We start from the raw sequence: 24,665 nt of genomic DNA, 5'->3' as shown, positions 1-24,665 counted from the left end.
AGTTGAGTCTAAGAAGTTCTTGGCAATTGTGCTGAAGTATACAATTGACCAACACCTCTTACTGTACTTGTTGAAGCTAAAGAGAATAATCTTGATTATTATATGCTTATTGAAACATTTGGCTAAGGGTTTGGAGTTTTAAAATTGAGCATTGATCCTGCCGCTGAGGTATTGTGGATCAATTTCTTAAGGTTTGCATCTTCCATTTCTGTCATTATTGTGGGTTGGAAGAAAGTGTGAAATTCTGAGATGTAATTTGATTCAATGCTGATGTAAATTGAATTGAGAGATAAATATGAAATAATTCAATTTTATTTAAGTTATATGGCATAGTAAATCAAATGCAAATCTATCATTGCCATTGAATTGAGCTTGGTCATCATCAGTGTTGTTAAAAATTGCCTAATCTTGGTGAATGTGATTTAGTCAGCCTTGGAGTTCTTTTCAGTAGTATTGGCATTGCATGCTAAATATTTTGGCATAATGTCAAAAGTCAGAAATATTAGTATTTGTTAGAGGCTTAGAGCTATAGCCAAGCAGAATTATTACAGTAGTATCAGAGAGATATTTTGACGTAATGTCAAAAGTCAAAAATATTAGTATTTGTTAGAGCTATAGCCAAGCAAAGTTATTACAGTGGTATCAGAGCGGTTTCCTGCCAGATTGCAGGAATTGCACTCAGTTTGATTGGAGCTTTGCATTGGAGATTCAAATTTCAGCATTATGGATGGTGATAGGAGGTTTGGTATTCATTATACCCACAAAGGGTGTATTTCTCCACTTAGGGCTGGAGAATCTAAGATACAGGGTATTGTGAAAGAGTTGGATGTGTTAGTGAATGAGTTGAATCAAAATCACAAACGGATGACCCAACTAATTTCAAATCCAAGATTTGAGTAGAGCCTAATATCACTTTTTCGAAGAGCGAGATGTGATGATATAGTTGCGGCTACAAATGTGCAAGACATTTCTTACGAGACATCGCATGAGTTGGGCACAATTGTGGTGGAATGTGATGAGAATTCAAGTCAAGTTGAGTTAGATGATGCAGTTGTTGTCATGAGTTCCCAGGATCATGTATTTGATGGCGATGCAATGGTAGTGGGAGTAGGAGCATGTGAGGATACTATCATATCAGCAACCACTTCTGTGTCGATTGAGCCATCTAGCAAGGAGTTTAGCAGTATGCATGCAGTGGTTGTAAATGTGTGCCCTGATGATAGTACACATATCAATGATGATGAGGTACAATTTGTGGACAATCCTATATCTGACATGGATGTAGCATTGTCTTATGACAATCCACTATTTGAGATTGATGTTGATCACCCTCTAGAGAGGAGTTAGACTCAGTTTTCACCATCTGTAGATGTGGTTCAGTTTTCTATAGCCACAGTTGGTGATGTTTTTGTAGCCACAGTTTTTGATGAGGATGTAGTTACAAATATAATTGGCATGAGTGCATATGGTTCTCCTATAGCTACGTCTTTTTCTGGGATTGTTAGTGATGATCACGATTCCAGTCCAGTATATATCATATGGGTGGCTATGGGGAAGAAGAGTACGTTGAGATCTCCTATAGAGTTATCTTTTGTGATGCCTTGACTTTCATATCATCAATATAGGTGTCGGGTGCTATATTGCAAGCAATGTTGACGGACCTGATGATATTGGCATGCAGTTGGTTCAATGTTGTCAGGGATGCCATGTACTTCATTTGGGATCCAAGTGGAGGTTGGAGTTCATTGTATTGCCGGATTGTTTGAGGACAAGCAATCTCAGGGAGGGAGGACTGTAATGTCCCCAATTTTGTCAGCATCAAAGTTTTAAGGATTAGCCTATTATTGTGATCCTCGTAGGCTAATTATTGTGGATAGGGGGTCTTTGTGGTAATGGCTTGGCTTGGGAGAGTCTTATCTTCTTCACATTTCACTTTGCTACAGGTTGGTCTTTGTTTGGCTAAAATTGGATTTCGTTTGGGCTTAGTTTTGTGTACTTACTTTTTGTGGTAAGTTGGTGTTGATCAAGATGGACCCTTTCTATTTTTGGAAAGTGCATTTGGTCACATGAAGTAATAATAGGCATACTCCTATTTTTGACAGCATATTTAGATGATGAGTATTTTCGGAGTTATTATATTTTTAGTGGCCAAATTATTATTAATTATTAAATGGCTTATTATAAAGTTATAATTTAACTTTGTCATTTCACTTAAGTTGAGAGTTGTATTATCATTGAAAAGTGTCATTTATTAATTAGTTAAGCCAAGTCAAGTGAAAGAATCTAGAGAAAGCTTCTAATTAATGTTGTGTGGTGAAGCTTCTTGAGTGAAGTTACATTTTGGCAACAAAATGGTATTTGGAGGTTATAAATACAAGCACATTTGTCGAGAAAAGCACGCTTGGATATTTTATTTGCTTTTGATGTCTTTGTGGTTTTTCCTAAGTTCTGATATATTGTGGCCCTTGCTGAAGTATAAGGATTGAGTCTGAGAAGTTCCTAGCAACTATGCTGAAGTATACAATTGGCCAACATCTCCTACTATATTTGTTGTAGCTAAGGAGAATAATCTTGATTATTATATGCCTATTGAAGCATCTGGCTGAAGGTTTGGAGTTTTAGAATTGAGCATTAATCCTGCAGCTAAGGTATTGTGGATCAATTTCTTAAGGTTTGCATCTTCCGTTTCTCTCATTACTGTGTCTTGGAAGAAAGCGTGTGAAATTCTGAGATGTAATTTGATTCAATGCTGATGTAAATTGAATTGAGAGATAAATATGAAGTAGTTCAGTTTTTTTTTTAAGTTATATAGCATAGTAAATCAAATGCAAATCTATCATTGCCATTGAATTGAGCTTAGTCATCATCAATGTTGTTATAAATTGCCTAATCTTGGTGAATGTGATTTAGTCAATATTGGAGTTCTTTTCAGTACTATTGGCATTGCATGCTAAATATTTTGACGTAATGTCAAAAGTCAGAAATATTAGTATTTGTTAGACCTATAGCCAAACAGGTTTATTACAAATAGCCTCTGGAAATGCTCACAAATGCAAGCAAGGAGGATAATGTCAACAGCTAAAAGGGGTATAAAGCTCAATACAAGATGTTATGACCAATTATTATCAACAAGGTTCTTTCTTTAAGGGAGTCTTCAAGCTCATCTACCTTAAAAACGTCAAAATAAATTCTAAGCTATGTTAGCTTGAGACTCAAGGACAGGGAGACAGAGGGAGAGAGAAACAGGTTTCTGGGACGACTTTTTTTATTTCCCCTATGTAGGGTACGCTAGGAGATGGCTATATATATATATATGGAAATCTAAAATTTCAAATATATTCATGAATTATATAACATTATAACATTCATCATAATTGTAATGTCCCCATTTTTGCCAATATCAGAGTTTGAGAGATTAGCCTATTATTTTGATCCTCGTAGGCTAATTATTGTGGATAGAGGGTCTTCTCAGGCAGTGGCTTGGCTTGGGAGGGTCTTATCTTCTCCACATTTCAATAAGTTACAGGTTGGTCTTCATTTGGCTCAGATCGGACTTCATTTGGGCTTAGTTTTCTGTACTTACTATTTGTGGTATGTTGGGTGTTGACTGAGATGGACCCTTTCTATTTTTGGAAAGTGCAGTTGGTCACATAGAGAAATAATAGGATTGACTCCTATTTCAGACGGCATATTTAAATGATGAGTATTTTGGGAGTTATAATATTTTAAGTGGCCAAATTATTATTAAATCATCATATGACTTATTATAAAGTTATAATTTAACTTTATAATATCACTTAAGTTGAGAGTTGAGTCATTATTGGAAGGGGCCATTTATCGCATTAATATTATGCCTAAGCCAAGTATTAAATATTGCCAAAAGAGTTAAAGTTGGAAAGTTTCAAGAGTTGAGTTCTTTTGGGAAACTTTCACAATTTCAGAAGTTGAGTTCTTTTGGAAACTTTTGTCAACAAAGGCATTATAAATATGAGCTGCATCATTGGGAAAAGCATGCTTAGATATTTTATTTTCTTTTGATGCCTTTGTGGCTTTTTCTGAGGCTCTGAAGTTTGTGCCCTTGCTGAAGTATAAGGGTTTGTTCTAAGGATTTGTTATCCACTGCTGAAGTATAGTGGAAGATTGTCTGAAATTGGTAGTGCAAATTGCTGCTGAAATATAGCAATTTGATTTGTCTCCTCAACTGTATTAACTGTGCAAGAGAAGCTGATATTTATGAGTGAATTGGTCTGATTCGAAAGGGTTTAGAGATATGAAATTATAAGTTGCAGACCTGCGTTTTCCTTTGGAATTTGATGTTTTCTTTATTGGGGCAGAGTCTATTACATGCTAATTATGGTTTGCCTTAAGTTGGAGGGAGCATACTGTTGTAAGTTGTTCCTCATACAAATCTACTGCAGTTTTATATCTACAACAATCACCTACAGGTTCTTCATTTAATTGCAAATTTCATGAGAGTTGTAATTATGTGTTTCAATCATTAGGTTGTGTGCCAAGTATTTGTATAAATGTCTATTGGCTGTAGATGCACATTTCATAGGCTAAAATCATATGTATGTATTAGAATGGTCAAAAAAGATTGCATTTGCACTTCAACTTCTGTGTTCGGACATCTAATAGCAATTTGCATGTGTCTAAACTAAATTTGAACCATTAAAAGCAAGCGAAAGTAATCTAAAGACAAAAGACAGCGAGATAGAGATTTCATACAAAGTGCTTGACGAAATGTCAAACCATTAATCTTGTGAAGGAAAATTGATGTTTAATTAAGTTATCACCTATTGAGGGTTATTACAGTGGTATCAAAGCGATTTCTTGCCATCCTATGGGGTAGAAAAAATTTATTTTCTTTCAGATCTGCAGTTATTTTTGAAGTGACCAGCACTCTAGCATTTCTTAACCATGGACAGACATAGGAGGACTGGCAGTTCTAGAAATTGGTGGAGTAATGAGGAAGTTAGCGCGAAAATGAATGCTTTGCAGGAGAGTATGGAGAAACTTAAGCTCCATTAACAAAGGATGGCGGAGAGCTTGCCGAAGCCAAAGACAATCAAGAGGGCACCAAGGTATATGGTTTCCGCCTTTAGAAGGTTGGAGAAAAGGAGGCTTGAGTTTTCCCCGACAAGTGTCCATGATGCAGATGTACCTATATTTAGTACGGCACCTGCTAGTCCTATCCACAATATTGATGATGGACTTATTTCGCAAGGACATGTGGTTGTCTCAGTGGCAGCAAAGGATAGCAGCACTCAGCTTCAGTAGGTTGAGGCTCCTAGAGTTGTTGCTGCAGTTAGTGTTGAGACAGTTGATGCAGTTGTTACTAGTGATATTTCACACTCTCTCGAGGAGGGGATTATTATTGGAGATTTGTATGTGAATTGTCATGGTGTTGCTCTGGTGCAGGAGGCATGTAATAACCCTATTCGGTTATGTTTCTAACAATACCACAGAAATCAAAGATATAAATTACCAAACTCTCCAAGATAGAATTGCCCTATCAGCCACAATCAATACAGTAAAAGAAGACACTGAATCATTCCAACCAACACTCGCTCTTCAGCCACAAGAATTACAATACGAGAAGCCACCATGAAAATCTCAAAATTCACAAGAAACCAATCTCCACTATACTTCAGCAATGGAGCAAAAACCTCAGATCAAACCCTTATACCTCAGCAAGAGATTTGAAAATCAGAACCTCAGAAAAAGCCACAAAGGCAACAAAACCAAATTAATATTCAAGCATGGTTTTCCCAATGAAATGAACTCTCATTTATAATCTTTCGTTGGCCAAAGTTTCCTATAAAACTCCACTTCAGAAATCGTGGAAGTTTCCCAACAAAACTCAACACTTGAAACTTTCCAACATACTTTTTAGAGATATCTCTAAATGTCATTATTATAATAATATAAATATATCATTATAATAATGCAACTAAATAAGAGCTCATGCAATTATTAACCTTATTTATTGCAGGTGATGACCAACTGTCAAAGCCACCCACTACACTACCAAAAATAGACTTACTAAAAATAGTAAGTTCACAACTAGGACCCCAAAAACACCCTATGAACTCACGAGGGTTGCTATAATGAGCTAACTCCATCAACTGCATAGATCGCCAAAAAAAGAGGACATTACAAGGCAGTTGCTTCCTCAGGTGGGACCGATGTATGTATGGAGTCACCCAGCTATGATGTTGGTGATTTGGGTGATACAACGGAGTCAGTAGATGTGGGTTCATGCTCTAGCATTATTGATTCACAGGTTGACATTGAGTCATGTGCAGAGTTAGGTGTCAACAATTGAGGTTTTATTAGGAGATGTGGATGTAAATAGTATGGACACAACTGATGATATATTTGATGATGCTATGAGTTGCATCGAGTATGATATCCCTTGCCAGGTATCAACTGATGATTCTGAGGAGGTTTTGGATGGGTCCCAAGATCAATATTTACAGAATCTATCTTTTGAAGTGGACGTTGAGACATGCAAGGATATTGATATTGTGAGGGCTTCCATTTCTTCAGATGAGGAGTTGATTGAGGTACATAGTAGTTGTATCTCAGATGCAGAGTTGTGCGAGGTCGATAGCACACATGCATTGAGTGATCTTGTGGTGGATAGTTTTGATTCGATTTCCTATCATTGTGCAATTAGTAAGACAGAGACCTTGCGTAGGAGGCAAGGGTTACAGAGGCATCATGTGACCAATTAATTGAAGGTGAGTGAAAGTGACATCTCTTCAGCTTTCGAGCATTATAATGCGATCCGTCAGATGCTAGCTACATCTAGTTGGGGTGCTCCTATGTCTGGTGAGCATAGTGATAGTACTCTTTCTCTAGCAAAGGTTCATGTGCTTCATGAAGCTATCAGAATCTTGAAGCATAATTATTCACAACTAGTTGCTGTCAGGGATTACCTTCTAGAGTGGGGTAGCACCTATTATAAGATATTTTTTGAGAAAGAGGAGGTGGTTGAGCTCACCTAAGAGCTTAAGGTGATTGTGGACTCTCTTCAGTGTACTCAGTTGGCTCTCAGGAGTTACAGTCACGATTGGATAAGGTGACTGTGGAGTTGGAGCATGTTCAGACCACAATAGCCCCAAATCCAGTTCAGTTGCATATTGTGGTTGGTGGTGAGTTTTCTTCTACGGTTGGAGATGATGGACATGATAATGTGGTCAACATATTCGTCCAACATATGGGTGCAGTAGATACAAAAGAGGTGAGAGCACCGATAGAGACGAGCTCTCATGGTGATTTGCTTCTTTCTGCCGGAAGTGAAGCTATTTCTTCATTTCATACAGCTGGTACCATTAGACAGTTGGCAGTGGCACATTTGCAGAGGGATCAGTTGTGGGTCGTGGGGGAGCAGATTGATGCTTCCACATATGATTTCTACTGCATAGAGTCTTTCATGGAGTATCTTTTGGAGACTTCAGATGTGTGGGAAGATTCATATAGAGTGTCTGAGGGTACTCTCATCCAAGGCTCTTGTGCTATTCAGAGGTTGGTGGGAAAGATTGTAGAGACTTTGTCTACCATGCTTCCCCACAGGGATTTTGAGGTTAGGTTTGCTGAGAGGGTTGCCCAAAATCCTACTCCACAAGTAGTTCAAAATCAGAAATTGGAGTCGTCCCCTAATTCTTGGTTTCGTACTAATGAGCCATTGATAGAGATTGGAACTTTCTACCAACATTATAAAGTGGGGTGTGCTCATCATTTGACATTTTTGTTTTGACCCCCAGGTAGAGGATTTGGTTTCACATCAGTGTAGGTTGGCTCCAATTTCATACCATCCATTATGGGATGGGTTAGCACCATTTTTTGAGAATGGGATTGACAATTGCAAGTTAGACTGCTTGCAGTATCTACATACCCTAGATAGTTTAGCAAAGGTTGGAATTGATATCACTATTTCAAGTATCTATGGTTATTACTATCTACACAGTGTAGTTGGGTATGAGTGTCAGTTTGATGGGGACTCAAGTGTGGATAGAGTTGGTATTTCGGTTGGGTTGAAATCTAATGTGTTGTTGCCTTCCTCAGCGCCTAGAGTTGGTTTTTAGATGATTCTGATGTTGATGTCAGTTATTTGGGTACTGGTGTTATAGGAGTTGCTTGTACATAACAAGGATAGTACGCAGTTCTACCCTTGGGATCTAGGTGGTCTGTCATATTCATTTTGCTCTGGGATTGCTTAGGGACAAGCAATCTTAGGGAGGGAGGACAATAATGTCCCCATTTTTGCCAATATTAGAGTTTGAGAGATTAGCCTATTATTGTGATCCTCGTAAGCTAATTATTGTGGATAGAGAGTCTTCTGAGCCAATGGCTTGGCTTGGGAGGGTCTTATCTTCTCCACATTTCAGTAAGTTACAGGTTGGTCTTCGTTTGGCTCAAATCGGACTTCATTTGAGTTTAGTTTTTTGTACTTACTATTTGTGGTAAGTAGGGTGTTGATTGAGATGGACCATTTCTATTTTTGGAAAGTACAGTTGGTCACATGGAGAAATAATAGGTGTGACTCCTATTTTAGACGGTATATTTAAATGATGAGTATTTTGGGAGTTATAATATGTTTAGTAGCCAAATTATTATTAAATCATTATATGACTTATTATAAAGTTATAGTTTAATTTTATAATATCACTTAAGTTGAGGGTTGAGTCATCATTGGAAAAGGCCATTTATTTCATTAATATTATGCCTAAGCCAAGTATTAAATGTTGCCAAAAGAGTTAAGTTGGAAAGTTTCAAGAGTTGAGTTCTTTTGGAAAACTTTCACAATTGCAGAAGTTGAGTTCTTTTGGAAACTTTTGTCAACAAAGGCATTATAAATATGAGCTCATTTCATTGCGAAAAGCATGCTTGGATATTTTCTTTTCTTTTGATGCCTTTGTGGCTTTTTCTGAGGTTCTGAAGTTTGTGCCCTTGCTTAAGTATAAGGGTATGTTCTGAGGATTTGTTATCCATTGCTGAAGTATAGTAGAAGATTGTTAGAAATTGGTAGTGCAAATTGCTGCTAAAATATAGCAATTTGATATGTCTCCTCAACTATATTAATTGTGCAAGAGAAGCTGATATTTATGAGTGAATTGGTCTGATTCGAAAAGGTTTGGAGATGGAAATTATAAGTTGCAGACCTGCATTTTCCTTTGGAGTTTGATGTTTTCTTTATTGGGGCAGCATCTATTACATGCTAATTGCGATCTGCCTTAAGTTGGAGGGAGCATACTGTTGTACGTTGTTCCTCATACAAATCTGCTGCAATTTTATATCTACAGCAGTCACCTACAGGTTCTTCATTTAATTGCAAATTTCATGAGAGTTGTAGTTATGTGTTTCAGTCATTAGATTGCATGCCAAGTGTTTGTATAAATGTCTATTGGCTGTAGATGCACATTTCACAGGCTGAAATCATATGTACGTATTTGAATGATCAAAAAAGATTGCATTTGTACTTCAGCTTCTTTGTTTGGACATCTAATAACCATTTGCATGTGTCTAAACTAAATTTGAACCATTACAAGCAAGCGGAAGTAATCTAAAGATAAAAGACAGCGAGATAGAGATTTCATGCAAAGTTTTTGACGAAATGTCAAACCATTAATCTTGTGAAGGAAAAATGATGTTTAATTAAGCTATCCCCTGTTGAGGGTTATTACAATAACATAATAACATTTATAAATCTAAAAGCAATGATCATTCATCAAATTATCGTAGAAAATTGCATCAAATTAATCAGATTGAAACATTATAGAATAAGAACATAGATAGAATCAAATTAATCAGATTGAAACATTATAGAATAAGAACATAGATAGCATCAAATTCAAAAATTCAAAATTCAATTTCATACATTCATAAATAATTATTGACTGAAATAATGGAAAGTATCTCATTTACCAAGATGCGCAAAGGCTGCAAGTTTCAACAAAATAAAAATTCAAAGACTTAAAGTATCATACCACATATCAAGATTCAATTATCATTACATTGATGTATCATATAATGTTAGAAGTCAAAAACTCAAACTTCAAAGTCAAAATGAAAGCAACGATAGTATGTTGCTGCCCCTAAGAATTGGTCTGGGAACACCAAATATTGCTGAGATTTACACTCTAAAGCTGCAGACTTTCACCGAAGACTTCTAGATTTCACAACTAAGTCTCTTCACATTATAACAGCAGCAAGAGAAAACAATTATTTACTCGGGCATAACTCTATCCATTCGGGCCAACCTATACACAATTTCCAAGGTGTAAATGATTTGAAATCTTCGATCATATGCTTGATATTTGATACTAGTAATAACATATTTTATTATTTAGAGTTACCTTGAGGTGTGAAGCCCACACAAGATTAAAAAATATTTACAAATACTTTGTAAAATTATCTTACTTTTTGCCTCCTACTGCCAGACATGGCCATCAAAAAGTCATCCCCAGTCATCCCAAGGATGGTCAAATGTTTTTAAAACTTCCGTTGACCATCCTCAAGTTTTCACAACGGTTTTTGAAAAATTTGCTTCATCGAGGGCAGCTTGGAAACAGTTCCAACCATCCCCATGTCCCCGAAATCATTTTCATTTCCAAAGCCGGTGCATTTAGGATGGCAATGCATTTTCGGGTAACACTAATTCTAAGCTAACTATCAAACAAGAAAAATTTAATATATGTGCCTTGCTAACTTGTAAAAATTAACAGCCACACTGAAACTATTAGTATTTTCAATCTTAAATAAATGAAAACACGATAAGATACACTAAAATATATGTGATAGAAGGTGATGCAGAAGATGGTTCAGTGGCAACTGTGCAGTTTACAGCAGATAAGATTACATGGTACAAATTAAAATATTTCATATTCTAAAAAGAAATGTTTTGATAAATAGTTGTCACAACATAGCCTCTAAACATTTTATTGCTCCTGTCGTTTACAATGTTTGTGCTTTGTTCCCACCTGGCTTGTTTTTATTTTTCCTACCAGTGGTCAGCATTAACTTCAATTTCTTTTGAATTTATTTGAACTCTATATTCCCTGAGCTCATATCTATCTTATTCCATGTTCTCCAAATTAACAGCCACTTATCATAGTAACACTCCTGTTATATCGACCACTGTGCCTTGCTTCTTCATACATAGTAAGGAATTATTCATGCTTATTATGGTATTTAGTATTCAAGAATTTGTATGTATGTATCTGTAAACACATACATGTGTTTGTACACACATGTATATATGCATACATGTATGTATGTATGTATGTATGTGTGTAGGCGTGCTACGTTATTGGGACCCTCTCTAAGACCCCTTAGATCTAGGCTTGGTTTGTTGTCCAAGTAGGGTCTGGCTCACAAACTGTTGCTTTGCTCCTTTTAAACCCAAACAAACCTGGCAAGAACTTTTATCCAAAATTACTTCCACCAGCAAACTTGGGGGAATTCCACTTTTCTTTTATTTATTTTAGAGTCGTTTTTTTGCTAAAAGGTAATTTTGATATCCCCAACCATAATTTAACCATTGAAAACAACAAAATTTAAAACCTATTTAATTTATGCTCAAAAGGATGAAATACAAAAACAAATTTTTCCATTGTTGAACTATCTTTTTTGCTTTCCTTTGCACAAAGAGAGTTGAAGCTTGATTGTCGCATGCTTGAAGCCGGTTCTTGTGCTATTCCTACACAGTTGCAAGTGTTGATTTGTTCTCAAATACATTGTAAGAAAGATTTCAACAAAAAGAGGTACAATTTTTCTTTTCTTTTTTTAATAATTTTTTTTCAAATTTTGTTTACAAAATGAAATGAACTCTTTAGTTTTGTTTTGGTTTTTCATTTGGTTTGCAACTTCGTATCTATCCATGTTTAAAAATCACTTGTGTAAGGTATTAAATGGAAAATGGTTCTAACTCTCGAAAGAAACCCTGGTTTAAAAAAGACCCACACAGATCCTGTGGAATATGTAGAAATGGCACAACTTCCAAATGGAGGAGGTTTATAATGTCCCCTTATTAGACCGTTTAGGATTTAAGACTATTCTTTTCTAACTTCAATTACAAGAAAACTCTTTCTATCAAATATTATCTTCTAAAAGTATTTAGATGGTAACAATATGCAAACTACAAATACTTCCTTAATATTAATGCAATGATAATAAATGATGGAAATGATCGTTGGTTTGCAACTTTGCAATGATTCTCCTTATTTCCACATGCCTTGGACAATAAGATCAAAATGAAAATCTTCTAAGCAATCTTATTTATATATTGATATAGGCAGTGTTACTAGCCTCGGACTCAAATTCGGTAAGGACTCCGCAATTAAAAACCCATGAAATTCAAAGATTTTTTAGGATTTTAAGTTTTTTCATGCACCATTTAGCCAATTAACATCAAATACCTATGAGATAAATAGAAGCTACTTTGCACATATCCACAACTTTTCATAGACCACATAAGTATAAATGCAATTTTTTGAAAGAAATTACTTAAAAGTTAAACTAAATAACATAATAGAAAAATAGTGTCATTGTCAAATGTCTATAATATTCATGGAATATGCAATCCATTGAATCAAAAGTTCAAAACATATATCAAAATAAAGGCTCATAGTAGCCTATGTGCTCCTACGACTACGCCTAAGATAGGTTGTAGAAGACTTTAGAGTCATCATCTCTCCTTGTGTGTGAAGTTGAACCTCAATGACATGCTCTTCATGATCATCCTCCTCATCCTCATACTCATCCTCATAATCCTCATCATCAAATTCGGATCAGTCACTCTCGGCCTCAAGGTCTTACATTGGGCCTCCTCCTGCTCTAGCCTCTACTACCATCGCCACTACCACTGCCTTTGATCAACCCACTCCAAGTCTTCATCATTGAAAACAAGATCATCAACTTCTAGCTTCAATTTGACCTCAAATAGTCAAGACAAGTTGTGCAATATAACACTATTGAAGGCATGTTGAACCCTGAAATTTGGCTAAGCCTAGAATTTTTTGAAACCCCCAAAATCTAGAATCTGCATTTTAACTCCTATGAAGCTGAAACCTATCTCAAACATCTTGATAGTATTTATACAAATATAACTTAAAGTACAAGAAATTCTTATACTTGAATGGTATATTTGTATAAATCCTCCTACCCTTGAGCTGAAAAACTTATTATTTTTTGTTGGTTGATGGCAGAGTCCAACCAGCAGGACTCAGCGAGTTAGACGAGGCAGCTACCTCAGCAAATCAACCGAGGCAGCTACCTTAGCGAGTCAGCCAAGATTGAGGCAATTTGCCTCGTTTTTTCCCACTTCGTTGAGTCTTTGCCAGACTCGATGAGTCCTCTAACGCTAGATTTAGGCAACTTCAATATGCAAGACTAAGAAATATATTATACCGATATAAGTATATCGATCAAGTATGCATACAAACTACTATTTCTAGACCTTCTTAATATGTATGCGATACTCTGATTTACAATACAAAAGTCTTATCCACTTTTTGGATGTTATGGCGATTGCCTTACAAACTCTTGAACAATAGAAGGATATTGGAGTTTCAAAAATCACCGTATGAATATGTTGTGGAGGATAGAAAGAAAATTGCGATGGGTTCAAGCTAGGCTTGAGGATCCCTTTCTTGAAACCACATTGGAATACAGGTCCACCAAGAGACAAATATGATTGACCAACTCCTTTGCACAAAGGGGTCAACTCAATATCTATGCCATTGGGATCCGGGTTGGAGCTGGGTGGCCTTCCCCTTATCTTAAGGTTCAGGCCTCTCTTGGGAGAGTCCCTAACCATTAAGCCTTCAGGGAAGCTGGTCTTTTATCGTTCATTGATTTTGACTCCTTTTGTTGCTTAGGAATGAGAGATTTCAAGTATTGGACTTGTGACTAAATTCTATAACATAGCCTGAAACAAAAAATTGTCTATCTATGACATGTCACAAAGACAAAACAAGAGTGGAACGCGTGCACCAAAATATTGGATTTGAAACTTGTTATGATGATGTGCAGTAACCAAACTTTAATAAAACCCAGTAAGCTTCCAGATACAGCATCCCACAGTCTGTATTTATCTGCCACCAAAACCTGAGCAAATTTTGGGTTGTCAAGGGCTACTTGGGGTGTCAAGGGCAATTGGACTTGTCCCTTATGTGTGGGGTCACCTCTGACACTGTAACTAGATCTGAAATTACAGATTTAGGACTGTTGGAGGCCTCCACTTTAGTTCAACCTAGACAAATCTTCAGCTGAAACTCTATTAGTATGGCACTATTGGAAGCACTTACAGCTGAATGGCAATCCTGAGGATGCTGGCAGATTAAGCAATGTTTTTTCCTTCAGTGCTGAGCAAAATGATATCCTATTCAGTTGTAATCCCTCTCAAGTTTACACCCCAGCCAGCTATAGGTACAACCAGCAAAAATAACAGTTTTGGACAAGAGTACGACAAGCATTGGCAAATAGAAGCAATAGAAACTCCCTTAAACCTCCTCCAACTTGGACTTTCAGCTTATGGCATAACTCAAACCTAGCCTAGCAATAACAATATGGCAAATGAAAAGAAAGATCTCTATCAAATGAGTTTACCTCGCAGCTCTAAAATGAACCTCAAGACCATGTGTTTCAATGCTGTCAAGAATGATAGCATCAAGGGGTTTCATCCTCCAGCCCAAGAGAATTAATCTCCAGAATTTTCTTTAAATGATTCAACTCCAAGTGTGCTAAAAAGAGACTACTTTTTCCTTTTTATAAACTTTCTCATGAGGTCACTCTCTTGCTTTGTCACTGTGGGATGAGAATACATAACATTTCTTTTTCCTCCTATTTTCTCGCACCTATTTTTCTGCGGCTCTTATTTTTTCGTGGCTCCCTATTTTTTTGCAGCTCTTATTTTCCCATGGCTCCCTATTTTCTCACAGCTCCTATACCTTTTATATCACCAATGTGCTATAAAATGATGGGGAACCATTTAATTCAAATGTTTCCTACAAAATATAGATTATGCATTACCAAAATAATTAAATTTAACTTTATATAAGACTTTATTAATGCATAATTAATTATATCAATGATAATAAGTGATCCTGTTCATTTGAGCAATTTACCATCGACATACAACTGAACCAGAAGTCCAAATATAGCCATAATAACTTAGTATAAATAGTAAGTGTGCTCAAAATTACCTTAGAACACCCCAGAATAAATTGTAACTGAAATTGCCTAGGGCAAATGGCCACAAAGTCCCTTTCAAGTCCTAGTTAGCCTACGGGACAAAGGAAAATGGGCTAACGAAAACATTCTAATGTGAACTCTAGAAAAAGGACATTACATTTGTCACACAGCTTCAAACCCTGGAAAATTACTTCATTCCAAATCTCAACCTTAGAATTCCTAACTTGACTCACCTATCCTCTAGAACTAAGAGACTAACAAACTAAACAAATGCTTCCAAGCTAAGGACAACTAAGATAAACACTAAGCTACTAAGCAAAAAAAGAGGGAAGCTTTGCATGAAGTAGATTTCTGAGGATGAAAATCTTCAGAAAATCGACAAGTGAGTTGGACAAAACTCTAACTTTTCTTAAGGGTGGGCTCTTGACAGAATTAGAGAGCTAGACCAAATTTGCGAAGTCTTTGTCCAAAGAAAAATTTGCAATAGTAAAGATTTTGGAGGTATTTATGTCTAATTTGGGAAAATAAACAAATTGCTATCTGAACATTACAAATCTGAAGAATATATATTGACAGTATTGGCAGTCATCCACTTACGGGTGGTTCATATTGGCTTTGGCAAAATATTATTATTCAATAAAGTGGAATCAACTGCTCAGGCATCCGAAAGAAGAAAAAGTAAAGTTGTTGTTAGGCATCTCATCAAATATAACAATTATTACTAAAGAAGCCAATAAAGATTATAAAAGGTTGTGGGTTCTCTTAGTTTGGCATGGGTGAACATTTGCTCATACCAAGCGATATAAGGGGACTCTGCAAATGAAAAATAGTTTGAAGCTTGATATTTGATTGGCATGAATATACCACAGCTTGAATTCATCAAAATATAATATCATTCTCTATACTTGGCTGGAATACCATTCCATTGTAGCCTTGGTTCAGACCAATGACACATTACTCCTTGGATCTTGAGGAAGGAATTACTGGAGCAGAATCTTCTCCTAGACAGAACCAAGCGTGAAACCTTGAAATTGATTTGAATGGAACAGTGGCTTCAAATTTTCCATGAATATTGTTCTATTATTGATTTGTCAACATCATGAATGCCTAGTGCCTCAAAATGCAAGCATTTAATTGCACTTTCTATCTACTTTTCGTGCTAGATCTCATTATCAGAAAGCTGCAATAAAGGTCGGGATTGCATTCTTATGATTTTGTTGAAATCATATCTGTTTGTTTATATTTCATATCAAGCCCAAGCTTCCTATTTGCATCAAATAGACAAACTTACTAAGCTTGCAATTTCTGGAACAATAAACAATAGTAATGGAAATTTGAGTCATTCAGAAATGGTTATTTTATGGTGAAAATAGTGGAGGCATCTAGACAGGTTCATTACATATTACCTCAAGTATGAAACCCATTCATGGAACTCAAATAAAGCTTGATTGATGAAGTGAATTCCTGCAACATGTTCGTACATGCTTTCAACAAGAAGAACCCCAATGTAATCAATCATGATTGTTGCATCAAGCTTGTATGCTATTCTTTGCTCCTTGAATGCAGAATTATACTTGATTTCTTTGTTAGAATTTTAGGATTCTTATTTGAACTGGCTAGAGAATGCAGACCTTTGAAATGAGAAAGAGAGATGTAGCTGTATACAACTTACACCTTTCCAAAATTAAGTTTTGGGGAGTACTGACAAACCAAGGTAAATTTCCGTTATTTGCAAAGCTGACTTTCATTTTTTTAAAGTTGAGTTCTTTTTGCTTGAATTGAGGGGTGTTGGGGGCTCTATTCCTAGCAAAATGAGCCATGAAAAAAGTCATGGATAGGGAATGAACCAAGTTCATGAAAATAGTCCTAAAATTGGACACGATCACACATGAATACATCAGACAAAGTAGGTCCAAACCTAGTGTCAAAGTGCTAAGGTCAATAACTGACAACACTGCAGGTTCTTTGGCAGTTAGTTGTTGAAGAGTTCTTTCTTCAGCTTTATCCCTACTTTGTTTCTTACCCTACTTTGCAGCCATTTTGGGAAATGTTTTTTGATGTTGATGTTCCCAGCCTACCTCACTCTCTCAAAAAAAGGTTTGGGCCCTTTTCAAAATCCCAATCTTTACCATGAAACCAATTTTAAAAAAACTTAAGTCGAAGTCATTGCATGTAAAAAGATAAATAATGCTTACAAACTCAAAATTAAAATTCTAGAAAAAATTTGCATATAGTTGGAAAAAATGAAAAAGATAAAAAGAACCTACCTTGAAACCTAAAACATCTACTCCAATTCACTCAAGGAAGCAAACATGCTATATGAGAAAGATGTGTGGATGTGCAGATTTAAAATACAATAAATTTTGCATTTTTCAAATGTAATTTTCATGTTTTTCCTATCTCCCCTTTGAAATCCTAAACCTAGCAAATTTTGGCTCTGGACTTGGTAAGTACTCACACAGTTCAACACTCAAATTCACCAAAGATTTGGCATGCTAATGGTGAATACTTGCCCAGAAAAAAAATTAAATGATTACTTAGTGAATTTGTTAAGTATGCTATGCAGAATTGTCAATTTCTATTTTTAGGTTATAGACCCAAACCCAAAACAGCAACTTAGCAGAGTACCAAAACCACAATTGTGAAGGGAAAATCAAAAAAGAAAATCATTTTTGAAAAGCAAGGGCTAGATATGTGTATCTCTCATGCTCAAAGCAAGACTTTAAAGGTTGAGAAATAAATTTGACCTGTATGATGCAGAGTCTAAGATTCCTTTCCTTTCAATTCTTCTTTAGTTCTACATACTATATCAGTTTCCCTTTCAAATCCCATTGACCTACTTCACTTGTTGCAAAGAATTAGAATGGTTTGTGACAATGCATGGAGTCACCAAACTAACAAGTTCAGTGACCATTATTAAGTTGCACTTACATCAGGGCAAAGTCTTTTGTGTGAGGTTTCTAATGGTCATTATAATATTAATTCCCCATAAGGTGTCAGTTGAATGTTGCTTGAAATACAATTAGTCAGGTTTTACCTCGTTCACAGAAAGAACAATTTGGAGTTCATCTCCATCCGACTTGTTGAAAATTAGTAAAAATATTAACAAACAAACATTGTGCTGGGTAGAAAATCTCAAATAGTATCCATACTAAGTAAATGAAAGAGTTTTATGCCCTTTCCATTTGTTCCTCAAAATCTACATTTTTACCCATTCTTAACTGTAGAAGAAATATCATAGGTAAATTAGGGAACTCTGAAAATATATTTTCAGATACTGATTTGGATATTAATACCCAGTGCAACTTAAGCTTATATTTCCCCACAACGAAGAACCTGTTAATCAGTCCAAGAGGAAAAAAGAGTCTCTTCATACATTGTTCTATTTAAATATTTGTCTCTACTCACCTCTTTCTGTAGTGAGTGATATGTTTAAAAAATATTCAAATTCAGTAGCACTTGGTCATTTGGAAATAGTTTCAGAATCGAAACCAACTTTTTCAGATTTCATCTTTCATTGTTTTCAAAATAGTTTTAATTGAACAATACACTATGTTACCGGATTCATCCTAATAGCCCCGGATCCGGATTCGGGTCCGGATCCGTGTATGGATCCATGAGGATCCGTGCGAATCCGCGGCAGGGCCCAAATAAAAAAGCAAAAAAGTGGGCCCAACTTAATTTTTTAATTTTTTTTTTCCTAAAGGCCCTAAACCCTAAAAATGACCCTCTAGATCACAATGCAAGTTCATTTACTCTCTATTTTGCTCTCTCATACTTGCTAGTTTGAAGTAAAATGCTTGGATTCGAAGGAGATCGGTTGTGGAGCTCCAAGAAGTGTTTAAGGTATGCATTTCAACCATATTCTTGAGTCCTTTCATAGATTATTGATTTATTTTTAGTTTTCCAAATTTTCAAGGTTTTGTGTAAATGTGAAGCATGGTTTTCTTTCATTTTTTTTTCTAGATTGAAAGAATAGAACAATGAGTAGTCAAGGCTCAGTGGTTGGGGGTGGGGCTGCATCATCGAGCTTCAAAATTGATAAGGGGGCTCCTTTATGGAGACACACAACAAGAGTCGCACAATGTCCTGGGGGTGGGACATACATATGGAAATGTAATTATGGCAATATACAACATAGAAGCTCCTATTCCCGAGGGAAACTACATTTTTTGGGCCTTGCGGGTGAAGGAATTAACATGTGTCAGGGTAGTGATAAGAAGGGATTACCAGCCGCACAAATAGCAGCATTAGCAAAAGAGCAAGAGGATGCTAATAGAGCAGTTACAAAAGCAAAACATGGTGCTTCCAAAAGAACAAATACACCAACACCATCATCCGATCAAACAAACACAAGAACACATCATTTTTTGCCTATGCCAACTACAAATGATGAAGATGAAGACCCATCTCCACTCACCCGCAAGAGAGGCCCACTAGATAGGGCATTCCAAAATGAAAAGAGAGACATTGCTGATCACAAAATTGTACGTTGTTTAATTGCAAATGGTGTTTCATTTAATTTTGTGACATCACCTTATTTTAGGGAGATGGTGGAAGCAATAAATGATGCACCCCATGGTTAGAAACTGCCTAGTTCTGAGAAATTGCACACTATCATATTACATGATGAGAGGAAATATGTAGAGGCTCAACTTCAACCAATAAGAGATTTTTGGGTTCAATCGGGTGTGTCTATTATTTCGGATGGGTGGAAAGATTGTAGAAATGGTCCATTGATCAATGTTATTGCTGTATGCCCTGAGGGGACAATGTTCTTGAAGGCAGTTGATTGTGAAGAGCAAGTGAAAGATGCAAAATTTATTTTACGCATTCTCATTGATGCCATAGAGTCAATGGGTCTTGATAATGTTGTCCAAGTGATCACAGACAATGCAAAAGTTTGCAGGGCTGCAGGGATAATTATAGAGTCTAGATATGATCATATCTTTTGGACACCATGCACCATCCACTCTCTCAATTTAGTAATGAAAGCAATTGGCACCGAACTAGATTGGGTGAAAAGGATATATGAGGAAGCTGAAGAGATTCAAATGTTTGTGACAAATCACCACATGTCACAAGCAATTTTTAGGAGTTTCTCGGACTTGGAGTTATTGAAGGTAAATTTTTATATTTAATATATAATTGAATATTATTGGATTCCATAATTATTAATTTTTGTTGTTGTTTACATTAACATGTTTTAATTTTTAAATGTATTACTAACTTGAGTTTAACATGTTCTTAGGTTGCTGAAACCCGCTTTGCCTCTCACACAATCGTCTTGGGACGACTTGTGAAGGTAAAAGAAGCATTGAAACATATGGTCATTAGCCCCCAATGGGGCGTTTCAAAGAATTCCAATACAGCAAGGGCCATAAATGTGAGAAGAATGATACTAGATGAGGATTGGTGGGGTCTTGTGAGTTATGTGTTGGAAATCACCAATCCAACAATGCCAATGCTTCACTTCGCAGATAGTGATGAGCCATACCTTGGGGATATTTATGATTCCATGGATAGTATGCTGGAAAAAATTAAAATGGTAAATTTTACGCTCTTTTACAACAATTTTTTATTTGAGAAATATCTAGATTCTAAAGTTTAAATTGACATATTCACTAATTATAATTATTATTCATATTTCATATCTTAAGTCATATAGAGGAGGTAGAATGATCCTGAGGACACCCTTTACAAGAAGGTGGAAAAAATTGTTCATCATCGATGGAATAAGATGACCACACCTTTGCACCTCCTTGCATATGCTCTATCCCCGAGGTACTGTAGTTCTTATCAAATGCTTGTGCTTATTTTATCCAACATTTGTGCTATTGATATTTGATAGTGTTCAATTGTCTTTTGTTATTCCCAGGTACTATAGTGCAGAGGTACTTTGCCTTCCAGGTAGAGTGCCACCATTTAGAGATACAGAGATTGCAGATGGGTATAAGAGGGCACTAGCTAAGATATTCCAAGATCCAGAGATTGGGGCAATTGTGAGGAGTGAATTTGCTGCCTTCAACTCAGATGAGGATTTCCACCCTATTGCCATAGCAAACCAAAACAAGATGGGTGCCATCAAATGGTGGTACCTTCATACGCAAGCCTTCACGTACCTCCAACCTCTTGCCATAAAGGTCCTATCCCAAGTAAGTTTGTAAAATTAAGCTTAAGGTTAACACTCTCAATTCCTTGAATTTATTATTTAATTTATTTATCTTGATTGTTGTATTGATAATTTTTAATTTCTCTTTAGGTTGCCAACTCTTCTGCAGCTAAGTGGAAATGGAGTACTTACTCCTTTATCCACTCAGTCAAATGCAACCGGTTGGCTCCAAAAAAATCAGAAGACCTTGTGTTCATTCACAACAATTTGCGCTTGTTGTCATGGAAGGATCCTAAGTACAAGAAGGGGCCCGAAAAGCTTTGGGATGTAGCACCCGAGACTTCTGATTTAGATATGACCATTCGGGATCTTGCTAGATCCATTTTGATTGATGTGGATGATGAGGAGGAGGAGGATTATGAATTAACAATCCCCTCTACTAGTACTACTGGTGGTTTGGGTTCCTCTACTAATACAGATGCAGCGCTTGCAGCTCATCAGTACCCCTCTGATGCGGATTTTCTTGAAAATCCATTTGAAAATTAAATTAAAAACTTTAGTCTTGACTCTTGACTCTTTTATGAGTAAATCATGTTACAAACTTTAAGTTTAATGATCTATATTTTGAATGTTACAACCTTTCACTTTCAGTAATTCAATGTGAATGTGTTGATTTTCTTTATAATCATGAAAATAGATTAATTATCAATGTCAATGATCAAGTATACTAGATTCATAGTGCATACTATGAAATGATTTAGTTTTAGAATTATGTATGTTTCTCTTATTTTTTAGTATATATAATGCATATATATTGTGTGTGTGTGTGTGTGTGTGTGTGTGTGTGTGTGCACGAATCCTCCATGAATCATAATTGGGGAAAAAAAATTCCAAATCCACGGATCCGATTCACATGCCCGAATCGGATTCGTGTCACGAATCGGCAACTAAGACAATACATGAAAGGATGCCATGACATTACAATAATTCAATATAACTCTGAAAGCTGACAGCTAATAACCATCGACCATTAAAATAGCCAAACCTATAAATAAATCATCAGATATGAACTGGCTCTATAAAGAAAGTACTAATTCTCTATGTTTGATGCTCGCCTGAACCCATCTATTTGGGCACTGCCCCTTGTAAAATCTTCAGCCTTGCATGTTTCATATGCCTGACAGAATTGAAATCGGTCCCAATCATTTCTAGATTTACCTCTTCTGAAGAATTCATTTGTAAGTGCTTTCTTTTTTTCAGATCTAAGGGTTATACTTATTTTCAACAATAGTATTTTTAATTGCAAGTTAATGGACTAGCAGTCCCATCAACCTACTTTGATCAATGGTGATCATTAATATAATTTCTTTATTCCCATCTCTTCTTCTTTTTTTCTTCCTTAAAGTTTGAAAAATAAGTTATTAATAATTATCAATCATTCTTGTACAACTGAAGTTTTCATGCCTACTCTCATCCATTTTATTTTCTTTTATCATAGGCTTTCTTGAACAGTGGTCTCTTCTATTGTTAATTTCTCACAAAAATATGTGTTGAATTTTGACCCAATTCAGTACACTCCATGTGGGTTAGGAGGGAGATCCTATAATCCTTCCGAAGCGAACATGCCTTCGCATTTACCAGTTGTAGCCACCTTTTGAAGGTAGAAGGCATACCATAACATTTTATTAATTCCAATTATGATGCAATTTACAAACTGTAAGCTTGACAATAAACCACTACATGTGTTATATTCTTTCTATTAAACCATTTTCAAATAGCTATGAAATTCAATATGACAGGCTAAGAAGTAATAACCATTAACATGCACAGGAATGGAGATAATATGAATCCTTGTCTGACGTACAGGAAACAAAGAAGAACTCAGTTTGCTCAAAATTTTATGAAGATAATCTATTGTGCCCTTAGTGGCTATAAGTAAACAATTAACCAAAACTTTGCATAATAAGATAATGTGTATAAGTAGAGAAGTTGAAAATGCATCTATTCTTTTAGAGAGATTGTTGGAAAAGCTGTGTAAAGATGGTTTCTCTTCTCTTACTGAAATATATTGCTCTTATTTAGTTGAAATAGTTAATGCTGAGCACAAGCCATCAGCAAAATGATTTATTGATATCACCAAAATAACTCAACGTCTTTATTGAAACATAGCTAGATACGGCCAGTAAAGTGCCTTATATACTCTATTTAAAACCAAGTCCACACCTCAGAACAGTCGAGGGTGGATAACTAAAAGTAAACCAAGGAAACATCTTTGAAAAATGAAAATGGCTTGGAGATTAAACAGGGAGCCAAGAGATCATGAGACATCATTGTGGAGGATGTAGGACCTTTTATTGCTATCACTTTAGAATCCCATGCACTACACTTCTAATTGAGTTTTGTGGCACTCTAGATTTATGACCCACATATCAGAATAAATGGATTTTCTCTGGCTTGCCATTTTTCAGATTTGAATAGTCTATAAAGCTACATAAGTTTACAATGGTCATTACAAAGAGAAAAATATTTAGCTTGTCCACTCGTGCAGTTTTAGGACGTGATTCTTTTCCATTCAAAATTTGATCTACTTTACATTATGTGCTAAAATATACCTGTATTCTTAAATTTTCCGAAGTTGGGAAGAAATCCTCGGTCGTAAAGAAATTGAAAGCTTCGTGCCACTAACTCCATGTCTTGGCAATTCAAGCAGTTGTCGAGAATCTCCCAATTTCTTGAGGGAGAGCTTCCAGAGATTTCAAGATTATTCAATTCTAAATCCTTATATTCAAAAGATTCCAAAAGCCTGAGAGCTCGTGCGAGTTCTTTCTCCTGCACTGCGTCGTCGAAATCTTTCCACTCCCCTCTCCGTGCTCTCAAACGCCGCCACTCGTATTTCATCTTAGACGGATATATGTTAATGCCGATAATCTGTTTATACGGGGGATAATATGGATTTGCTCCAGATTTCAAGCGGCCCATTTGCAAAGACGGAGGACGAGATGGCAGCAAAATTGTCATGGTTTCCTCCTACCTTGCTTAGCCTGTACTTCTTGAAAATATCTCATCTGTGAAAGTTCTTAAACTAGTAACACTTTTCATCAATTCTATGACAGCAAATGTTAATGTTCTCCTTCTTGGGGATTTTAAAGCTAGCACAGCAAATGTGCAAGTTCTTATTTGGCTCACAAGGATTCAAGGTAGCATTGGAAGAGAAACTCTAAGGATACTAAGGGATGCAATCATTTTTGGGATGAGTTGGTCTAATTATTTGCAATGGATTTTGGGATGAGTTGGTCTAATTATTTGCAATGGTTTAGATAAATGGATAAAGTTGGGTTTTTTCACTTGCAAA

At 36.0% G+C, this 24,665-nt stretch overlaps 1 protein-coding gene across 2 annotated transcripts in view; it reads right to left on the bottom strand.

Annotated features, from left to right (window-relative positions):
• Window positions 1–24,427, bottom strand: part of LOC149562102 (ATP-dependent zinc metalloprotease) — a 196,349-nt gene extending 171,922 nt beyond the window's left edge. For both annotated transcript variants that reach the window (XM_089825646.1, XM_089825645.1), the window contains exon 1: window positions 23,926–24,427. In XM_089825646.1, coding sequence (XP_089681772.1) covers window positions 23,926–24,331 — 406 coding nt within the window. In that variant the 5' untranslated portion in view covers window positions 24,332–24,427. The remainder of the gene's footprint in view (window positions 1–23,925) is intronic.
• Window positions 24,428–24,665: the final 238 nt, after the last annotated feature.

Source organism: Cupressus sempervirens, chromosome 4 (assembly GCF_028749045.1).
Source record: "Cupressus sempervirens isolate cs-2001-9-10 chromosome 4, ASM2874904v1, whole genome shotgun sequence".
Taxonomy (NCBI): Eukaryota; Viridiplantae; Streptophyta; class Pinopsida; order Cupressales; family Cupressaceae; genus Cupressus; species Cupressus sempervirens.
This window is presented reverse-complemented; position numbering and strand designations above follow the sequence as displayed.